Consider the following 21,876-nt stretch of genomic DNA (forward strand, 5'->3'; position numbering starts at 1 on the left):
TATAATAAAACTCCATTTGCTCTGTAGGCAACTACATTTATTTAGAATCTTTGGAAATATCTTATACATACAAACATTCAGCACTTTTATTCTTCCTGGCTTACTTCCCTCTCATGCTAATTCCATTAGTGATATCATTACTATACTTAAATGGCCCAAATGATGAGGCCAAATATAAGAGCACTACTTCTTTCACAAATTGCCATTTTCATAGCCTCTCAGCTTGTCAGTAAGTTCTGAGGCAAAAATATCTTTTTGGAAAGGCAATTACTTATTAGTCATGCAAGCAGAGACAGAACCGATTATGACAAGTACTAGTTCTATCAATTTAGTGCAGTAAGAAGTATAAAGCATCATAAATCCTTCATCAATATACTTTTACTGGCATGACCTAAAAGGATAATGTATAAAGAAACACAACAACAATGTATTATCTCAAAATGTGTATTTAATGGCCATTCCATCAAAATAAAGCAGAATCCCATTTCAAAACTATTATATGTATATATATATTTTAAGGTGCATTTTCAAGTTTCATTTGGGTTTCATTTCTTCGTGGCTTGCCTGAGGTGTTCTTGCAGGCACAATTAACACAAAATGTTCTGAGGTTGGTGGCTTTTCATGCATTGAAAAATGAGATCCTAACAACATTGCACATCTTGGATACGTTAGAAATTTTAAAAGCCATGTGTAATTTCAGAAAACTTAATATCGTCATGAAAGACATTTTCAACACAAAATTTAGGCACTCTATACTTTGGAATAGCCATAAAATATTCCAATAAGAGTTAATGCACTTTGTGATTACATCTACTCAAAGATAATTCTCAATTAAAATCTATACTTATTAAATAACATTTTAAATTAGAGCCCGTTAAACTTTGACAATTACTGTGAAATATTTGCAGCATTGTGTTGTAGTTAAATAATGCTAAACTACTTCTATTACTGACTCTAGTACTCATCCTTCATGGTTTTTTTTTTTTTTTTGAGACGGAGTCTCGCTCTGTCGCTGGGCTGGAGTGCAGTGGCCGGACCTCAGCTCACTGCAAGCTCCGCCTCCCGGGTTCCCGCCATTCTCCTGCCTCAGCCTCCCGAGTAGCTGGGACCACAGGCGCCCGCCACCTCGCCCGGCTAGTTTTTTTTTTTGTATTTTTAGTAGAGACAGGGTTTCACCGTATTAGCCAGGATGGTCTCCATCTCCTGACCTCGTGATCCGCCCGTCTCGGCCTCCCAAAGTGCTGGGATTACAGGCTTGAGCCACCGCGCCCGGCCTTTTTTTTTTTTTTTTTTTTTTTGAGACAGAGTCTTGCTCTGTTACCCAGGCTGGAGTGCAGTGGCACGAACTTGGCTCACTGCAACCTCCACCTCCCAGGTTCAAGCAATTTTCCCGCCTCAACCTCCTGAGTAGTTGGGATTACAGGCGCCTGCCACTACACCCGGCTAATTTTTGTATTTTTAGTACAGACAGGGTTTCACCATGTTGGCCTGGCTGGTCTCAAACTCCTGACCTCATGATCCACCTGCCTTGGCTTCCCAAAGTGCTGGGATTACAGGCGTGAGTCACTGTACCTGGCCATGGTACTTTTAAAAACAGAGGACTCTATAGCATCCACCAGTAAGCATCTCTCCCTTTTTCTTGCTAATATATGAGTAAGATTGCCAATAATCGACTTAAAAGTATTCTTGTATTTTCTGCTGTAGCTGCTTTCTTAGCATGCAAAACTTCAGCAAATGGGAGTCTCCTTGGAGATCAGGAAACTTCAGCCATGCATTTTCATCACAGATTCCTAGGCTCAATTCATTTGCTCACTTTGCAGCTAAGTATGTTGCTCCATTTAGGTTCCTGCAGTCTGTGCTGCTGGACTGACTGCTATGGAGGTGAAGGGAAAGATAATCAAATATGTCTCCCTACTTTGTACAAGGCCAAGGCCACCCAGACCTTGTTTGACTTGAGACAAAACTTGCTTATCTCTGCAGTGTGGTTCTGGGGCTTCTACCTCCTTTTCCTAAGACCGAGGGGTGGGAATGATGCCTGCCTACCGAAATGCCATTAATTCCAGGTGATCTTCCTGGATTTGAATGTAATTTAGCATTGTTAGAATTCAGAACATGTATGCTAGTTGTTCCTGTTGAGAATAAGGTTCAGTTGCTCAGTGGTATGCATTTAGATGGCGCAGAAAACAATTAGTCTTTCAGAATTTTTAAGATTACAGTCTGTAAATTGACTCATCAAAATCACCAATGACTAGCATATAAAGATCTATCCAGAGAAATGAATTTGAGACTTATTTGACTATAAGTCATACAGAAGAGTGCACAGTAATTTCCCATAGGAGAATCTGGTATTTCATCTCGGGGATCACTGGTAAATTAATTACACTGCTGATGTTTTCTTGCTTGCTTGAAGAGACAATTAGCATAAGTAAATCATGAGTGAGATGATAAGTTGCTTAACATTTGTTTCTGTCCATTGGGTGAGATCTGAGGTTGCTGTTAAGCCTCGGTATGAGTAGGGGATAGGGAGAGAAGAGCATAAGGAAAGAGAGGTTAACTCCAGGTTTGGCAAATATAATCAGAACCAATTGGTTAAAATCAGAATATTGGGCTGGGCGCGGTGGCTCACACCTGGAATCCCAGCACTTTGGGAGGCCAAGGCAGGCAGATCACCTGAGGTCAGGAGTTCAAGACCAGCCTGGCCCATATGGGGAAACTCTGTATCTACTAAAAATACAAAAATAAGCCCTGCATGGTGATGCATGCTTGTAATCTCAGCTACTCGGGAGGCTGAGGCAGGAGAATTGCTCCAACCTGGGAGGCAGAGGTTGCAGTGAGCCAAGATGGCGCCACTGCACTCCAGTCTGGGCGACAGAGACTCAGTCTCAAAAAAAAAAAAAAAAAAAGAAATCAGAACACTGAAATTAAATGCAAAACAGACTCATTTCAGTTTTAGAAATCAACCTCACCAACAGGTGACAGGAACTGGGAAACATTAGGAGATGATTATTGATTTGGGAAATTCACATGAAACCTCAGCCATTTCTCCTGAGCAGAGAGGACAAGAAATAAGAATGAAGGTGCATTTTAGTTGAGGGTGCTTTTCATACCCACTCAGAACTTCATCTGCCTGTGGATATTCTAAACAACAACATCTATCTTGTGACCAGGCCCGAGGCTCACGACAGCACAGTTAAGGTTACAGTCCCTCTCTGGTGTTTGAGAATGGCGACCGCTTGCTCGTGAGTAACACCTTCCAGGCTCTCGCCATTAACAGCTAAAATCTGATCCCCTCGTTTTAATCGGCCGTCATCTGCAGCGGCTCCCTACAAACAAGAAACATTCCAGTTTAATCCAGGCTAAAGCACAGTTCATATAACATTCATATTAAAAACTCTAACTTCTGTCTGGTGTGCATATTAAAAGAGGAACTTTAAAAACTACCAATTAAAGTTTTTTTCTAGGTAGTGTTTTAAATGAGGAAAAATGTAAGATACGTTGTTTGAATAATAATGGTTGAATAGTAACTACAATTATGGATAATCTAAATAACATACTAGTCGAAATGTACTGATACACTTCTTTTAATACAAGTAGAACCTTATTTCACTATTTAGTATAAATGGAATTGGATGTCATATCACCTCTTATTCATGGAAATGTAATATACAAAAAAAGGCAGATAGAATTGAATCTGGTGTTAGTCTTATAATACCACCATTATACAGAGTTCCCATTGCATTATTAAGCTATCAGCACTGTGATCTGTCAAAAATAAGTGTAGTCTTTAAATGGGTGGATTATATGGTAAGTGAATGATATCTCAATAAAGCTGTTATCTATATATAAATATGTACAAGTGTAGCATCTCTAAAATTTTGTAATATCATATTCAAAACCTTCCACTTTATCTTTGATCATCTAAATAGGTTTCTAAATGACTACTTTTATTATATACTCAGTCATGCATGGCTCCTCAAAACGGCACAAAGCCAGTGAAACTTCGGGGTTTTTTCACTCTAAAGCTGCATATCTAAAAATGCCACGATATTACTAGAAACATTTTGGACTGGTAAGGGAAGAAAAGACCTAAAAAATGATTTACAGGAGGTTTCACCATCTGTAGGGGGTAACTGTTTAAGTCCCTTGAAAAGTCAGTGCCACAAGAATCCTCTAAACGAGGTCAAACTTCAGGGGGCAACCAAAGCCTACAGGCACTTGGCTGTTGACCGACTCAATCAGAAGCCGAGCTAGGAGGCACCAGCGCTCCTGAGACCTGTGTCCGTGTGCAGCTTGGAGGTCCTGAGATGCTGGGAATCAGACAGGTTTTCTAAACCATGAGAATGGTGGAATTTCTAAATGAATGTGCAATAAAGAATATTCAAAACCCGCTGGGTGCAGTGGCTCACGTCTGTAATCCCAGCACTTTGGGAATCTCAGGTGAGAGGATTGCTTGAGCTCAGGAGTTTGAGACCAGCCTGGGCAACATGGTGAAACTCTGCCTCTACAAAAAATTAGCCGGCCGTGGTAGCTTATGACTATGATCCCAGCTACTTGGGAGGCTGAGCAGGAGGATCACTTGAACCTGCAGAGGTTGGAGTGAGCTGAGATAGTGCCACTGCACTCCAGACTGGGTGACAGAGTGAGCACTGTCTCAAAAAAAAAGAAAAAAAAGTATTCGAAATCAGGTATATACTGTGGGCAAAATATCAAAATTAAGTATTAATAACTTGCAACTGGCCAGCCACAGTGGCTCATGCCTGTAATCCCAGCACTTTGGGTGGCCAAGGCAGGAGGATCACCTGAAATCAGGAGTTCGAGACCAGACTGGCCAACATGGTGAAATCCTGTCTCTACTAAAAATAAAAAAATTAGCTGGGTGTGATGGCGCACACCTGTAATCCCAGCTACTTGGGAGGCTGAGGCTGGAGAATCACTTGAACCTGGGAGGTGGAGGCTGCAGTGAGCTGAGATAGCCCCATTGCACTCAGCCTGGGCAAAAAGAGCGAAACTCTGACTCAAAAAACAAAAAACAACAAAAAACCCAAAACTTGCAACTTCACTCAAATCTTTTAAGAAAGTAATGGGTCAACTGTACTGAAGACAAAATTAAACAAGTAATTTTACTGGATAAAATCAGAATTACAAGCAAAGTTGATTTCATTAAATTTTACATGCTAAGATTTAAGGGCTTCAGTAAATCTCAGATATCTGTGTAAATTAGTTTTTTAAAAACTATGTTAAGCTCTTTATCTTTTTTAGTAATGCAAAAAAAGAATTTTTAAATTTTTTTGAGAAGGAGTTTCACTCTTGTCACCCAGGCTGGAGTGCAATGGTGCGATCTTGCTTCATTGCAACCTCTACCTCCCGGGTTCAAGCAATTCTCCTGCCTCAGTCTCCCGAGTAGTTGGGATTACAGGCATCTGCCATCAGGCCTGGGTAATTTTTGTATTTTTAGGAGAGAGTTTCACCATGTTGGCCAGGCTGGTCTCGAACTCTTGACCTCAGGTGATCCACCCGCCTCAGCCTCCCAGAGTGCTGGGATTACAGGCATGAGCCCGTGCCCAGCCAGGATGATTTTTTAACTTTCTAGGATTTGGACTGTCTCTGGTGTTGCAGTGGTTGGTTGATGAGCACTTACTGATGTGTATCTATTCTCCTGCTTTACCAATGTGGCATTTGTGGACTACAGGGGAAAAGGTAAAAACGAAATAAATACATGGCTTGAAAACCTCTACCTACTTTGTAATTGTGCCTCTTTACTCACTTGCTATTTGTCCCGAGTTGGTCACTTAGTCTTCTCAGATGCCGTAAAATGGGCATCTACTATCTACCTTGTGGCCTGTTCTAAGGATTAAATGTATGACACATGGCATTTACTCAACATGGTGGTAAATAACATAAAACACTGGTGACAACCAAGTTCATGGTTCAGATTTCATAGGCTCTGAAAAACTGCTCCGTACATTTTTAGAGTTGCGGAAGTCTTTGGGTCAATCTCTTATTTGGCTTAGGGTAAAATTTGGCTGCTGAAGGGACTAAGACCTAAGGCTGGCTTAGATTTTTTTTTTTTTGAGACTGAGTCTCACTCTGTTGCTCAGGCTGGAGAGCAGTGGTGGGATCTCAGCTCACTGCAACCTCCACCTCCCAGGTTCAAGTGATTCTCGTGCCTCAGCCTCCCGAGTAGCTGGGATTACAGGTGCCTGTCACTACGAATGGCTAATTTTTGTATTTTTAGTAGAGAGAAGATTTCACCATGTTGGCCAGGCCGGTTCTGAACTCCTGACCTCAAGTGATCTGCCTGCCTCAGCCTCCCAAAGTGCTGGGGATTATAGGCGTGAGCCATCATGCCTGGCCTACATTGGAGTTTTTTAAAAAATCTTTTTCATTTTAGAGATGGGGTTGTCCCCACCTTATTTTTGTTGTTGTCCAGGCTGATCTTGAACTCCTGGACTCAAGTTATTCTCCTGCCTCAGCCTCTCAAAGTGCTGGGATTACAGGTGTGAGCCACCATGTCCTGCCCTACTGGAATATTCTTTTTTTTTTTTTGAAACAGAGTCTCGCTCTGTCGCCCAGGCTGGAGTGCAGTGGCGTGATCTTGGCTCATTGCAAGCTCCGCCTCCCGGGTTCATGCCATTCTCCTGCCTCAGCCTCCAGAGTAGCTGGGACTACAGGTGACCACCACCACGCTCGGCTAATTTTTTTATATTTTTAGTAGAGACAGGGTTTCACTGTGTTAGCCAGGATGGTGTTGATCTCTTGATCTCGTGATCTGCCCGCCTCGGCCTCCCAAAGTGCTGGGATTACAGGTGTGAGCCACCGTGCCTGGCCTGGAATATTCTTTTAGTAAGACTCACTGCGCTAAGTGGGCCACGGGATATGGCTTAGAAATTTGTCCTTTTATTTTTTTTAATTCAGAGCTTTTCATTTTTAGGTGTGCCATTCTGTAAGTAATGAAATACACGAAGGATATTCAATATCTATTCCTTACGATGTTTCTACTTCCATGGGTGCTTCCTAAAGGAGCTCTTTCAGTGGGGCCTTTGAAGAGGGCATTCTGTGTGAGCCGCAGTCCATTCTTTATTCCCACTACTCTTGTCCCACTGTGTGGATGCTGCTGGGTTCTTTTAAAAATTCACCAGCAATGCACAGGCATTTTACTCTTAGCTGTATGTTCTGGTGCCATGTCAGGGTGTCTGGCTCCCAGCTGCATGTTCTGGTGTCCTGTCAAAACGTGTCTGGGTCCCAGCCTACCAATCTATTGAAAGTGTAGACAGCTGGGGCAGCCTGCTGAGCTCTGGATCCAGGTCAAAAGGCCTTAGAAGCTGACCCCATGTTGTGTCTGTATCCAGTTACCATGAAGTGAACAGGTGATTGCAAACATTCTGGAGGGGCTTTGTGGAAGCAACAGCAGGCCAGCAGAACGTGTTAAAACATGGGGGCTAATTATGCAGCCTTCCCACTGTCCTTATCTACATAGCTGGCTATTTCAAAAGCAAAGTATAATAATGCCCTCCAAAGAATAATTATCCCAACAACTTATGGTATTAAATGTGTCATAGGAGAAGGATGGTCAGTTGATGGTTTATCTACCTTGGGGATAAGCATTCTGCTACCCAGAATGTTTCTGTGCTGCCTTTCCTCTCCACTTTTGCCTATAACCAGTTTAACAGGTTGTGTTTGGGAATACCGTGCCCTAATAGGCACTCTCGCAAGACGCAGGAAGTGGGTAAATGTGCAGCTGCTCAATGTGGCCCAAAAGCAAATACCAAATGACTTAAGGGTTTTATGGCAGTTCAATGGGCCCAATTAACAGGTGATAAGATCTAAGATCTGCACAGGTAAAAGCAAGCTTGAATTTAATGTATAGTATAGCTTTCTAGAAAGAGACAGATTCCTTCTTATTCCTCCTTTCGAAGACCTTTATCTCTCTCTCTGTCTTTTTTTTTTTTTTTTTTGAGATGGAGTCTCACTCTGTTGCCCAGGCTGGAGTGTAGTGGTGCCATCTGGGTTCATGGCAACCACTGCCTCCCAGAATCAAGGGATTTTCATGTCTCAGCCTTCCAAGTAGCTGGGATCACAGGTGTGTACCACCAGGCTAATTTTTGTGTTTTTTAGTAGAGAAGGGTTTCACCATGTTGACCAGGCTGGTCTTGAACTCAGGTGATCCGCCCACCTCAGGCTCCCAAAGTGCTGGGATTATAGACGTGAGCCACTATGCCCAGCCTTGAAGACCTTTATTTCTTTAGGAAACTAAAGCAGTTCAACAAGATCTGTTCATAAACAAATGACTGTGATAAAACCAAAGAAGAAAAAAAATTGTAATATCAATTTGAAATACTTCTCAGAGATATTCAAAATTTATTTAAAAATTAAATTCCAATTAAAAAAATTACAATGAAGTTAAAAATAATTACTCAGGCTGGGCACAGTGACACACACCTACCAGCACTTTGGATGGCCGAGGTGGGTGGATCGCCTGAGCTCAGTAGTTTGAAATCAGCCTGGGCAACGTGGCGAAACCCCATCTCTACCAAAAACAACAATTAGTCAGATGTGGTGGCGTGCGCCTGGAGTCCTAGCTACTGAGGCAAGAGAATTGCTTGAACCCGGGGAGGCGGAGGTTGCAGTGAGCTGAGACCATGCCACTGCACTCCAGCCTCGGTGACAAGAGCAAAACTCCATCTCAAAAAAAAGAAAAAGAATGCAGAATGCACTGATTCGAGGCTTGCACAGCACAAACCTTTCTGCCTCAGCCCCCAGTGCCTATTATTTTCAAGAAGAAGGCCAAATCTTTTTTCTAGTTCAGAACAATATTTCCAAGGACACCTTCTAAAGAGTGGCACTGCTCCTTATGCTGTGTTGCTGAAAGAAGACACTCTAAAAATCTGTGAGCATCTGCTTCCGTAATAGAGTCCAAAGAAAACTGCACTTCTTGTGGCTCCGCCATTGTAAAAGAACTCTTCTTTCACTATTCTGGTGTGAGAATTTCCTATAAGATTCAAATGAAATAAGCATACATGCACACATCCAGGTTTAACCCAAAGTAAAGCTAAGCAAAGCACTTAAAAAAAAATCTCACCTAGGTTTAATTTTTTTAAAAAAGTACATTAAAAAAGAAAATATACCTTTGCAAATACAGTCTTGACATAAATTGGCAGGTCTCCATGGGGACTTCCATAACCCCCTACAATACTAAACCCCAATCCTGCAGAGCCTTTCTCCAAAGTAATAATCTTAGGTGGAGGTGTTCTGAAAACACAATGCATGCTGTTTAATTCCAGAATAGATATCGAGAGGGAATTTCATTTTATTGGAAGAATACAGATTTGAGAGAGACTTTCATACTGCAAAACTATGAAGTTTGGTTTATCAAATCAAACTCTCAGAAAGCAATCTAGAAAGTTATTTTAAAACTTCTCACGTCATGCCAATTAATCACCTATATTCTTGATGTTTTAGAGGTTTCTCTTCCATAAAACTCACTGATTTCTAATTAAAGATAAAGTCATGATGCTGAAATTATCAAAGCACTCTTCTATATGCTTAGTTTTTAACTCTTTTCATTTATTTATTTTTTTGAGATGGAGCTGGGACTATGGGTGCGTGCCATGCCTGGCTAATTTTTGTATTTTTAGTAGAGATGGGGTTTCACCATGTTGGCCAGGCTGGTCCCGAACTCCTGACCTCAAATGATCTGCCTGCCTCGACCTCCCAAAGTGCTGGGATTACAGGCATGAGCCATTGCACCCAGCCAGTTTTTAACTTTTAAACTTACGGCTGACAGCTGAAGGAAGCTGTCATCACATCCTTGAAGCATGTGCATGGAAAGAGAGGCAGCATATCTCCTAGTGTGGTGGGAGACTTCAAGTGAACTCTTGTCCGTAATAGGCAGCAGCAGCCTGCAATTCAGGAAACTGCTGCTCCTTTTCTTTTATCTTTTTTTTTCTTTTGAGACAGTCTTGCTCTGTCGCCCAGGCTGGAGTGTAGTGGCACAATCTTGGCTCACTGCAACCTCCACCTCCCAGGTTCAAGCGATCCTCCTGCCTCGGCCTCCTGAGTAGCTGGGATTACACGGGTGTGCTACCATGCCCAGTTAAGTTTTGTATTTTTAGTAGAGACGAGGTTTCGCCACGTTGGCCAGGCTGGTCTCGAACTCCTGACCTCAGGTGATCCATCTGACGCCTCACAAAGTGCTGGGATTGCAGGTGTGAGCTGCCGCACCCAGACTGCTGTTCCTTTTCTGCCTGAATGCCCTGGCCACTTCCACCTAAGGCAGGAACTCATTCCTCAAACTCACTTCTAATGTGAGGTTCTCCTGCCTCTCTTGGGAGGATGGGTTCCACATCCTTTTTTTCTTTTTTTGAGACAGAGTCTCGTTCTGTCACCCAGGCTGGAGTGCAGTGGTGCGGTCTCGGCTCACAGCAACCTCCGCCTCCCAGGTTCAATCAATTCTCCTAGTCTCAGCCTCCCGAGTAGCTGGGATTACAGGCGTCTGCCACCACATCCGGCTAATTTTTGTATTTTTATAGAGACGAGGTTTCACCATGTTGGCCAGGCTGGTCTCGAACTCCTGACCTCAGGTGATCCACCTGCCTCGGCCTCCCAAAGTGCTGGGATTACAGGCGTGAGCCACCGTGCCTGGCCTCCACATCCTTTTCTGTGCTTCCCCTGCACTGAGTCCAAATTTCCATTTTGGCACTGACTATATCATATTGTAATTACTTTGCCATCCATTTCCTCTACCAGACTATGACCTCTTTGTCTTAGTCATCTGAGCCTTCCCAGCACCATGTGTGGTGCTTGTCAGAAACTCAGGATCATGACTGTGTAAATGAGAACTGAAATCCAGGAGAGAAGAGAGAAACCAAGGTGAAGCAAAATGGAGAAAGAAAATCTGTTTCAAGTGTAAAATTTAGCTTTTCAAAGCTTCATCCAGTGTGGAAGTCTTCTCTCTCAGAAACAACATGGCTAAAAATTAAATTACCTATGTGGGTTCCCAGTAATTTAATCTTAATGAAAGCTTAGGTGATGCCAATTTCTTATTCCCAAATGCTATTGCTCAAAAGGCAGAAACCCAGACCCTGTCTTATTTATGATAGGTAATTCACATTTGTGTACTGGCAGCATCCTTTGTTTTGTGGCAACATGCATGTCTGAGAGGCAAAGTCATCTCATATAAACTCAGCCATTCATGTACTTAGAGAAATTTGCAAAATGGGGACACAAGCGATCTTTGAATATATTGTTCTATTTGACTAGAATATTCTTCCTCTTCAATTTCGCTGGGTTTATTAAAGGGTTTTCAGCTGGTTCACATTGTTACCAGTTGTTTGTTGATGTACTTACTGGTTGTTTACAGCAGACATCCATAGTTACTGCTGATGATCTATGCTATATAAATTGTTAACTGATTTTTTGTTTGTTTGTTTTTGTTTTTTGAGATGGAGTTCCGCTCTTGTTGCCCAGGCTGGAGTGCAATGGCATGATCTCAGCTCACCGCGACCTCCACCTCCTGGGTTCAAGTGATTCTCCTGCCTCAGCCTCCCAAGTAGCTGGGATTACAGGCATGAGCCACCATGCCTGGCTAATTTCGTATTTTTAGTAGAGATGGGGTTTCTCCATGTTGGTTAGGCTGGTCTTGAACTCCTGACCTCAGGTGATCTGTCTGCCTTGGCGTCCCAAAGTGCTGGGATTACAGGCGTGAGCCACCACGCCCGGCCTTGTTAACTGTTTTTAACTGTTCTGTTTGTCTTTACATATTTTTATAAACACGGATTCTGACTATGTTGCCCACGCCTTGGCCTCTCAAAGTGCTGGGATTACAGGAGTGAGCCACCACACTTAACTATTTTGAATGCCACCTGCTTATTCCAAATATTTTTCTTTTTTTTGAGACAGGGTCTTGTTCTGTCTCCTAGGCTGGAGTACAGTGGAACAATCGCAGCCCATTGCAGCCTCAGACTCCTGGGTTCAAGTGATCCTCCCGCCTCAGCCTCTTGAGTAGCTGGGACTACAAGCATGCACCACTATGCCTGGCTCCAGGCAGGCTCCAGTTCTCTTAAGCTTAAGCATTAGCTTCTCCAACTACACTCCTTCATTGAGTTATGCCCTATATCCATGGTTTCACAGGACCCTCTCTCAATGAATTTAGCTCTCCTATAGTTATCTTTTATAACCATGGATTTATGGGTCTGTTCTTCCACTTCTCTGGCAGCTCTTTGGGGACTGGGGCAGTATCTTTACTTACATTTCTAAGTTTGCATCCTCAGGACCTAGCACTTGTATCTAAGTGTCTGGCCTTAGAATGGTGCTCAATAAATATCTGTTGAGATACTGATGAATTGTCCCCTATAGCTGAATGATTACGACGTTATGAATAAGGCTCTACTTTTCCCCACTTCGTGGCCTTACAGGCACTCTCAGTAACAGCTCACTGGCCGGATACAAATTCGATTCATGTTTCTTCTTTCAAACACAGCCCCCATTTCCAAAGATACTGGAATGGGAACCTAGATGCCCAAAGCCATTGTTTTAGAGCTACCTCCTGTGGCCCCAAATCATTAAAGACCTTTATAATTGTGCCTATTTATACTCAGGGACGTGTTTTCAGGGGAAGAGGGAGGAGTGTGGCTCTACTCCTCAACTGGCAACATCAGATGGAATTTGCCTCCATTGATCTCACAATATCATAACATTTTCTTTTTTTTTTTTTTTTTTGAGACGGAGTTTCGCTCTGTCACCCAGGCTGGAGTGCAGTGGCCAGATCTCAGCTCACTGCAAGCTCCGCCTCCCGGGTTCACGCCATTCTCCTGCCTCAGCCTCCCGAGTAGCTGGGACTACAGGTGCCCGCCACCTCGCCCGGCTAGTTTTTTGTATTTTTTAGTAGAGACGGGGTTTCACCGGGTTAGCCAGGATGGTCTCGATCTCCTGACCTCGTGATCCGCCCGTCTCGGCCTCCCAAAGTGCTGGGATTACAGGCTTGAGCCACCGCGCCCGGCCTATCATAACATTTTCAACCAATTAGTTTAAATTTACTTTCATATAGAAGACTAGTTAAAAAAAAAAAAAAAAAACAAAATCCCAATGTTTGTTCTGAGTGATTTTAAAATTCCTTTAAGCTTGTTGTTCCCAGCCTGCCAGAGGCCATGGAATTATAGCAAAGGAATTAAGATTACAAGGGGATCTCTGTGTTTCCACAGACACATCAAAGGATGCTAAAGGTACACTGTACTTCCTATAAAGGTCCTTTTTTTTTTTTTTTTTTTTTTTTTAAGGAAAAGGCCACCATAATTTGAAAAATGTTATATTTCTATGTTTTGTTGTATTTTTATGGCAGGCATGTATTACTTTTATAATGAGAAAAAGGTAGAATGAGCTTAATTTAATATTCTTTCCTCAAGAAAAATAAACTCAAAGATGTCATTTAGGTGGGGAACTACGAGGAAAAAGTTGGATGGGCTATGACCATGAGATCCTTCAAATGAACCATCCAGATCTGTCAACAAACATTTATTAAGCACCTACTAGTGACCAGGCACTGCTGGTACCTGCGAGGAATAGCTTTAGGCAGCATTTCTCAAAGTGTAGATCCTTTGCCCACCTGTAGCAGAATCACTCTGGGAAACTTGTTAACATCAGGTTTCTGGAATCCACCATAGACCACCTAGTCAGAATTTTGGGATGTGGCCTGGGAATTAGCATCTTTAAACATGCTACCTAGATTACTCTTTTTTTTTTTTTTTTGAGATGGAGTTTTCCTCTTATTGCCCAGGCTGGAGTTCAGTGGTGCAGTCTTGGCTCACTGCAGCCTCTGCCTCCTGGGTTCAAGCAATTCTCCTGCCTCAGCCTCCTGAGTAGCTGGGATTACAGGCACCTGCTACTACGCCTGGCTAATTTTTTATATTTTTAATAGAGACAGGGTTTCACATGTTGGCCAGGCTGGTCTCGAACTCTTGACCTCAGGTGATCCACCTGCCTCGGCTTCCCAAAATGCAGGCATTACAGGCATGAGCCACTGTGCCCGCCCCTTAGATTACTCTTATGCACATTCTAGTTTGAGAAACCCTGCTTTAATGAATGACTTTAACTGCAATGACTGGTTTTAATGAAACATGTCAGCAAGTATAACAACAAGATTTCATCTCAGAACAAGATTTTAGCCTAGAAGTTCGGGAAACATGGCTCCTTGCACAATAAAGCAGGGTGCACTTGGGCTATACATCCGTGGTTTCTTAGGGAAGCAGGCATAGGCACTGTGTCAAAGTGACCAGGTGCAGCATGTGCACAGGCCCTGCAACAGTGGTCTTTCAAGAACTCATATGGTGAAATTAAGCTTTGTGAGAAATAAGGATTCCCTAGAATTTAGAAAAAGTCATGGGTGCTTTGGCCTCCTCTCCTTTAGAGTGCACTTGAGTATCTGGAAAAGTTCTTCTGAGCTTTGCCCACATGCATAATAGGCCCTCTGCATCTGAAATACTCACTCTGTGTCTTCTCGATGGTGTTCAGCAGTGGGTGAACCAAGGTGGTAGCCTGTAGACATGTTTTCAAGCTGAGCTGCTATGGCACTTATGTTGGTATCTGCTACAACCTGGGGAAAAAGTGAAAACAAGGTATTTTATTATAAGGAAGGGGAGAATTAGAGAAACCATGCTATATCCAAGGGTCAGTTCTCAATCCTGATCTTATCCAACTTATCTGGACCATTTGACACAATGGACTATTCTCTCTTTCAGACTTTTTTTTTTTTCTGTTTTTTTTTTTGTTTTGTTTTTTGAGATGGAGTCTCGCTCTGTCGCCCAGGCTGGAGTGCAGTGGCGCGATCTCGGCTCACTGCAAGCTCCGCCTCCTGGGTTTACGCCATTCTCCTGCCTCAGCCTCCTGAGTAGCTGGGACTACAGGCGCCCGCCACTGCGCCCGGCTAATTTTTTGTATTTTTAGTAGAGACGGGGTTTCACCGTGGTCTCGATCTCCTGACCTTGTGATCCGCCCGCCTCGGCCTCCCAAAGCAGACTTTTTTTTTTTTTAAGACAGGGTCTCACTCTGTTGCTCAGGCTGGAGTGCAGTGATATGATTTCAACTTACTGTAGCCTTGACTTCCCAGGCTCAAGTGATCGTCCCACCTCAGCCTCCCACGTAGCTGGGACCACAGGCATGCACCACCAGGCCCGGCTAATTTTTTTTTTTTTTTGAGATAGAGTTTCACTCTTGTCACCCGGGCTGGAGTGCAGTGGTGCGATCTTGGCTCACTGCAAACTCTGCCTCCCAGGTTCAAGTGATTCTCCTGACTGAGCCTCCTAACTGGGATTACAGACACCCGCCACCATGCCTGACTAATTTTTTTTTTTTGAGACGGAGTCTCGCTCTGTCACCAGGCTGGAGTGCAGTGGCACGATCTTGGCTCACTATAACCTCCGCCTCCTGGATTCAAACGATTCTCCGCCTCAACCTCCCGAGTAGCTGGGACTACAGGCACACGCCACCATGCCTGGCTAATTTCTGTATTTTTAGTAGAGATGGGGTTTCACCATGTTGGCCAGGATCGTCTCCATCTCTTGACCTCATGATCCACCTGCCTTGGCCTCCCAAAGTGCTGGGATTACAGGTGTGAGCCACCATGCCTGGCCTAATTTTTATATTTTTAGTAGAGACGGGGTTTCACCATGTTGGCCAGGCTGGTCTCAAACTCCTGACCTCAGGTGATCCGCCCACCTTGGCCTCCCAAAGTGCTGGGATTATAGGCGTGGGCCACCACGCCCGGCCCTGGCTAATTTTTTTGTATTTGTAGAGATGGAGTTTTTGCCATGTTGCTCAGGCTGGTCTCCCACATCTGAGCTCAAGTGATCTGCCCACCTTGGTATCCCAAAGTGTTGGTATTATAAGTATGTGCCCCTGTGCGCAGCCTTAAACTATTTTCTTCATTTCTTCGTTTGGCTTCCATGACACCACAATTCATTAGTTTATTTTCCACCACTTCTGGCCATTCCTTCTATCATTCAAACCTCTAACTGAGGGCCACAGGGCTTAGTCCTTGAGCTTCTTATCTTTTCCATTAAACATATTATCCCATCCCATTGTCTCCCATTCCATCCCATCCCATATCCCATTCCATCCATCTCATGAATGTAAATACCATTTAAGTGATGATAATCCCTGAATCTGTATCTCTAGCTCCAATGCTTACCTAACACCAGATCCATATATCCAGTTGGTGACTGGATATATGGATCTAGTTGTCACTGGGTCCATAGATATCTATGGGACATCTCCAGGAATCTCAAAGCTAACATGTCTAAAATGGAGCCTTTGCTCCCTGCAACCTTTGCTCCTGGAGCCTTCTTCATCTTGGGCAACTGCAACTTGATGTTTCCAGTTTCAAGGATGGTGTCATCCTTGGCTCATCTCTGTCTCTCACAACCCACATTCCATCCTCATGAAATTCTATTGGTTTTTCTTTCTTTAAAATTTTTTTATTATTTTTATTTTTTTGAGACGGAGTTTCACTCTTGTTGCCCAGGCTGGAGTGCAATGGCGCGATCTCGGCTCACCACAACCTCTGCCTCCTGGGTTCAAGCGATTCTCTTGCCTCAGCCTCCCGGTAGCTGGGATTACAGGCATGCACCACCACGCACAGTTAATTGTTTTGTATTTTAGTAGAGACAGGGTTTCTTCATGTTGGTCAGACTGGTCTCGAACTTCTGACCTGAGGTGATCCGCCCGCCTCAGCCTCCCAAAGTGCAGGGATTACAGGCGTGAGCCACCATGGCCGGCAAAATTCTCTTGGTTTTTCTATGAAACCATTTCTAGCCTTCTCACTGGTCTCCTCGCTTCAGCCCCTCCATCCATAGCGGCTAGGATGTTTCTGTTACAATGGAGCAGATTATTCCAATATTTTGCTTAAAACTGTCCAAAGAAAGCCGACTCTCTTGGACCACCACTGAAGTCCCTCTTATGACCTCTAGGGTCATCTGCAGTGATGTGCCCTGTGACATCTCTGCGTCTCCCCTAACATTCTCCTCGGTATTCTCTCTGCCCTTTGTGCCGGCCTCCTCGCTGTTTCTCTCACGTGCCAGACACATCCCCACCTCAGCACTTGAACCGCTGTGCCTTCTGCCTGGCACGTTCTGTATTTGGCATCTGTGTGGCTGGCTTCTTCCCTACTCTTAGGCCTTTGAGCCACCTTCCCTGGTCACTGTAACTAACCTTTCCACGCCAACATCCCAGCTCCATGTTTCATGTTCCCCTTCCCTGCTTCCTGGTTCCTTCTAAATATTTATTTATTTCATGTATTTATTTATTTTTTTTATTTTTGAGACAGAGTCTCACTCTGTCACCCAGGCTGGAGTGCAGTGGCACGATCTTGGCTCACTGTAGCCTCTGCCTCCCGAGTTCAAGCAATTCTCGTGCCTCAGCCTCCCAAGTAGCTGGGATTATAGGCACAGGCCACCATGCCTGGCTAATTTTTTTGTATTTTTAGTAGAGACGGGGTTTCACCATGTTGGCTAGGCTGGTCTTGAAGTCCTGACCTCAAGTGATCTGCCCGTCTTGGCCTCACAAAGTGCTGAGATTACAGGCATGAGCCACCACGCCTGGCCTTTTATTTTTTGAGACAGGGACTCGCTGTCGCCCAGGCTGGAGTCCAGTGGTATGATCTCAGCTCACTGCAGCCTCGACCTCCTGGGCTCAAGAGATCCTCCCACCTCATCCTCCAAGTAGCTGGACTACCGGCATGCACCACCATGCCCAGCTAACTTTTTAGTTTTTGTAGCAACAGTGTCTCACTGTGTTGCTCAGGCTGGTCTTAAACTCCTGGGCTCAAGTAATCCTCCCACCTTGGCTCCAAAAGTAGGGAGGATTACAGGTGTGAGCCACCCCACCTGGCCTGTTTCCTTCTTACCACCATCACTATCTAATGAACTGCATACATCTTACCTTGTTTATCTTATTTATTGTCTATCGCTTCATATTAGAATGTGAGGGCAGGAAGTTTGTCTGCTTTGTTCACTCCTGTATTCCCCATCACATAGAAGAGTGCCTAGCACAGAGCAGGTGCTCAGTAAATAACTGGTGAATGAAAGAATGGATGAATATCTCTGACTCCCTGAGATTTGCCTCTTAGATAGTCCTGAACAAAGGTATAGTAGAATAGGCTGTGTACTGTGGCTTGCACCTGTAATCCCAGCACTTTTGGAAGCCGAGGTGGGCGGATCACTCGAGCTCAGGAGTTCCAGACCAGCCTGGGTAACATGACAAAACTCTGTCTCTACTAAAAATACAAAAAACATTAGCCGGTGTGGTGGCACACGCCTGGAGTCCCAGCTACTCGGAAGGCAGAGGTTGCAATGAGCAGAGATCATATCACCACATTCCAGAGTAAAACTCTGTCTCAAAAAAGAAAATAATAAAAATAACCAAAGAAACCCACAAACGCACACAAAAATCAACGTATAGTAGAATAATGGCATTTAAACACTCACTTTATATTTGCATTCTCCAAATAATTTTCTTTTTTTTTTTGCAAATAACATTCTAAAGCATTTAGAAGAAATACAGTATAGCTCTGGGAGTCCACAACAGGACTCAGGATGGAGTTCCGGAGTTCAGTGTCAGCCACTTATCAATGCCGGATCTGAGTTTCAGCTTCCTCATCTATTAAATGGGAATCATAAAAGTCTGCTTTGCCGCCTTATCCTGGAGTTGTCTTCCACCTCAACTAGTTACCAGAGATACTTTCTCAAGAGCTCCTTGTTACCCCTGCTTCTAGGTTATAATTCTCACTGCACAAATACAGAGGGAACTTGGCCTGCCAGCACTGCAAAGCTTGACTTGATTGCAGTTTCAGAAAAGGCCAACAGAGGGCACGGCTGCCTAAACTGCTAAATTAAGCTTCATCTCTTAAGTAGAGCAGAAAAAGAAAGGCAACAGGCCTGCCCCAGAACACATTTTGGGTGAAGCATCCTATTCTGGGGAAAACAGTGCTACGTCCAAGTTACAGAATCTTCTGGAAATACCAGTGTATGAAGAATGACGGAATGAATTGGGAAATATTTAGGATGAAAGATTAAAGGAGGAAACGACAGATTTCTCCCTGCCCCCAAGTTCTGCTCTCTTCCACAGCAAGTGTACTGGAAGGGTTAACTTGTCCATGAACTCTTTTATCCTCCCTACTTTTGGAGTCTACCATCTTTATAAACCTACCCCTCTCCAGTTTCCATCCCCATCTCCTACCCAAACTTCCATGACCCACATTCTTCTGGCTTTCCTTCTGTGGGGGCCTGTTTCTCCATCTCTTTGCTCTTCTTCCATTCATCTCTTATGATGCAGTCCTGGGCCCATTGTCCCCTTGCACACTCAGGCTCAAGTGACAGCAGGTACATTCCCATAGCTTTACATTCCAACAACGTGCTCACAATCCCAGCTTAGGCCAGGCGTGGTGGCTCACGCCTGTAATCCCAGCACTTTGGGAGGCAGAGCGGGCTGGATCACCTGAGGTAAAGAGTTCAAGACCAGCCTGGCCAACGTGGTGAAACCTGGTCTCTACTAAAAATAAAAAAAATCAGCTGGGTGTGGTGGCGGGTGCCTGTAATCCCAGCTACTTGGGAGGCTGAGGCAGGAGAGCTGCTTGAACCCAGGAGGCATAGGTTGCAGTGAGCTGAGATCACGCCATGGCACTTCAGCCTGGATGACAGAGCAAGACTCTGTCTCAAAAAATAAATAAATAAATAAAAAAATCCCAGCTTAGTCTGTGATATCCAATTGCCAACTTGACATCTGCATTTTAATATCTCAGAGACGCATCAAAATTAACACAATACCCAAACTTTTGATCCAACAATTCATTTCCTTCAATTCACTTTTCTTCTAGTTTTCCTCATTTTAGTAAATGGCACCTCCAGCTTCCCAGTTAGAAATCTACTAGGTGAAGTAGTGAAAATACTAGTGTGCTGGCTGGTGCCTATCTAACTGGAAAGGATGCTAGGATGCCAGCCACATAGCTGATTGCTCTCTGAATGTCTGAGCTCTCCACTCCTGCTTGCCGTATGTAATCCATCAAGTCCCCTGGATTCTACCTCCAAAATCCTTCTCAAAACTGTTTACTTTCCATCTACAGGTGACCATCCTAATTCAGTCCATCATCAAGTGCCTGTTACTGGAATCCCCATTCACCTTTGTCTCACCTCACGCCCACACGGTAGCCAATTACCTTTTCAAATATAAAATGGGTATCGGCACTCCCCTGCTTAAAACCTTGTAGTGGTTTCCCTTTGGACTTGGAATAAAATTCAGACTCTCTAATTATGCATATAAAGTTCCCTCCATAGCCTACTCCTCTAATCCCATGTCTCTCTCCACTCCACCCCACATTCCACAGTTCCCTCTGCGGGCAGGGAATTCCCCCCATCCCCCAAACCAGCGTGCCTGGCATCAGCTTAAATGTCACTTCCCTTCTTTTTTTTTTTTTTTTTTTTTTCTGGAGACGGAGTCTCGCTCTGTCGCCCAGGCTGGAGTGCAGTGGCCGGATCTCGGCTCACTGCAAGCTCCATCTCCCGGGTTCACGCCATTCTCCTGCCTCAGCCTCCCGAGTAGCTGGGACTACAGGCGCCCGCCACCTCGCCCGGCTAGTTTTTTGTATTTTTTAGTAGAGACGGGGTTTCACTGCGTTAGCCAGGATGGTCTCGATCTCCTGACCTCGTGATCCGCCCGTCTCGGCCTCCCAAAGTGCTGGGATTACAGGCTTGAGCCACCGCGCCCGGCCGTCACTTCCCTTCTACAAGCCTGCTTTGACCATCCGTGTTTAATTTCTCCTGTTTTCCTCTCCATAGCACTCTCCAAGTATTTCTCACAAATTATGGTGATTAGTATCTATGTGCATGTTGACTGTCTTTCCCACCCAATCACAGGATCCATGAGGATCACGACTGCTTCTCCTCGGCACAATGCTAATGTGTCTAGCACATAACAATTGCTTAATAATTGTGGAGTGAATGAATGAACCTAAAACTGTCATAAGGAATAGGGATTATGGGATTCAATTTTCTGAATTTCCACAGAGCAGGGTGAGACTGATGGAGGTTATAAGGAGATAGGTATTGGGTTCTTAAAGGAGAAAAAAAAAAGTAACAATTAAGGCAGTTATGGAATGGAATGGCACAGTTTGCTAGGACATGAGCACCTCAGTGAAGCAAGCATTCAGATAGAGGCTTGAAATTAACCAATTCAGGATGCAGTGGAGGGGAGGCCTATGCTTTGTGGGAAGTTACGCGTGTACTGTTGACAGCTGACCATGAAACAGACTCCATATGTGGCTGAGGAAGAAAGTCACTAAAATAGTGTTTTTTCTAAGGTATCGTCAAATGCTAAGATGTGACAGCAGTCTGCTCCTTCCTTTACTTGCTCATTTGTTCAATATAACGCAGCATCACCACGGCTGAATATAAAATGAGTACTTACTTTATGCTCATTTTATTTTAATTTGTTTATTTAATTAATTATTTTTGAGACAGAGTCTTGCTCTGTTGCCCAGACTGCAGTGCAATGGCACGATCTCGGCTCACTGAAACCTCTGCCTCCAGGGTTCAAGCAATTCTCTTGCCTCAGCCTCCCAAGTAGCTGGTATTACAGGTGTGTGTCACCACGCCCAGCTAATTTTTTTGTATTTTTAGTAGAGACACTACTTTTTTGTATTTTTAGTAGGCTTGTATTTTTAGTAGGCTTCACCATGTTGGCTAGCCTGGTCTCAAACTCCTGACCTCAGGCGATCCACCTCCCTTAGCCTCCCAAAGTGCTGGGATTACAGGCATGAGTCATCGTATTTGTTTATTTTTGAGACAGAGTCTCACTCTGTTGCCCAGGCTGGAGTGCAGTGGCACAATCTCACCT

General features: G+C 44.1%; 1 protein-coding gene and 1 long non-coding RNA gene across 20 annotated transcripts in view; one reads left to right on the forward strand and one right to left on the reverse strand.

Moving 5' to 3' along the window:
• Positions 1–428: 428 nt before the first annotated feature.
• The window catches only part of PATJ (PATJ crumbs cell polarity complex component), a 424,482-nt gene continuing 403,034 nt past the window's right edge, over positions 429–21,876 (reverse strand). For 11 of the 19 annotated variants that reach the window (XM_015141019.3, XM_077954918.1, XM_028833013.2 and 8 more), the window contains 3 exons: positions 14,481–14,587; positions 9,126–9,249; positions 1,448–3,323 (listed from right to left, as the gene is read on the reverse strand). In XM_015141019.3, coding sequence (XP_014996505.3) covers positions 3,177–3,323; positions 9,126–9,249; positions 14,481–14,587 — 378 coding nt within the window. In that variant the 3' untranslated portion in view covers positions 1,448–3,176. Of the gene's footprint in view, positions 1,356–1,447; positions 3,324–9,125; positions 9,250–14,480; positions 14,588–21,876 lie in introns of those variants that run through there. The other 8 variants (XM_077954993.1, XM_077954991.1, XM_077954975.1 and 5 more) reach the window with 4 other exon arrangements.
• LOC144333071 (uncharacterized) lies at positions 16,450–21,309 on the forward strand. Its single transcript, XR_013401421.1, has 2 exons — positions 16,450–16,649; positions 20,637–21,309. It is a non-coding gene; the product is annotated as an uncharacterized LOC144333071 (long non-coding RNA).

Source organism: Macaca mulatta, chromosome 1, assembly GCF_049350105.2.
Source record: "Macaca mulatta isolate MMU2019108-1 chromosome 1, T2T-MMU8v2.0, whole genome shotgun sequence".
Lineage (NCBI taxonomy): Eukaryota > Metazoa > Chordata > Mammalia > Primates > Cercopithecidae > Macaca > Macaca mulatta.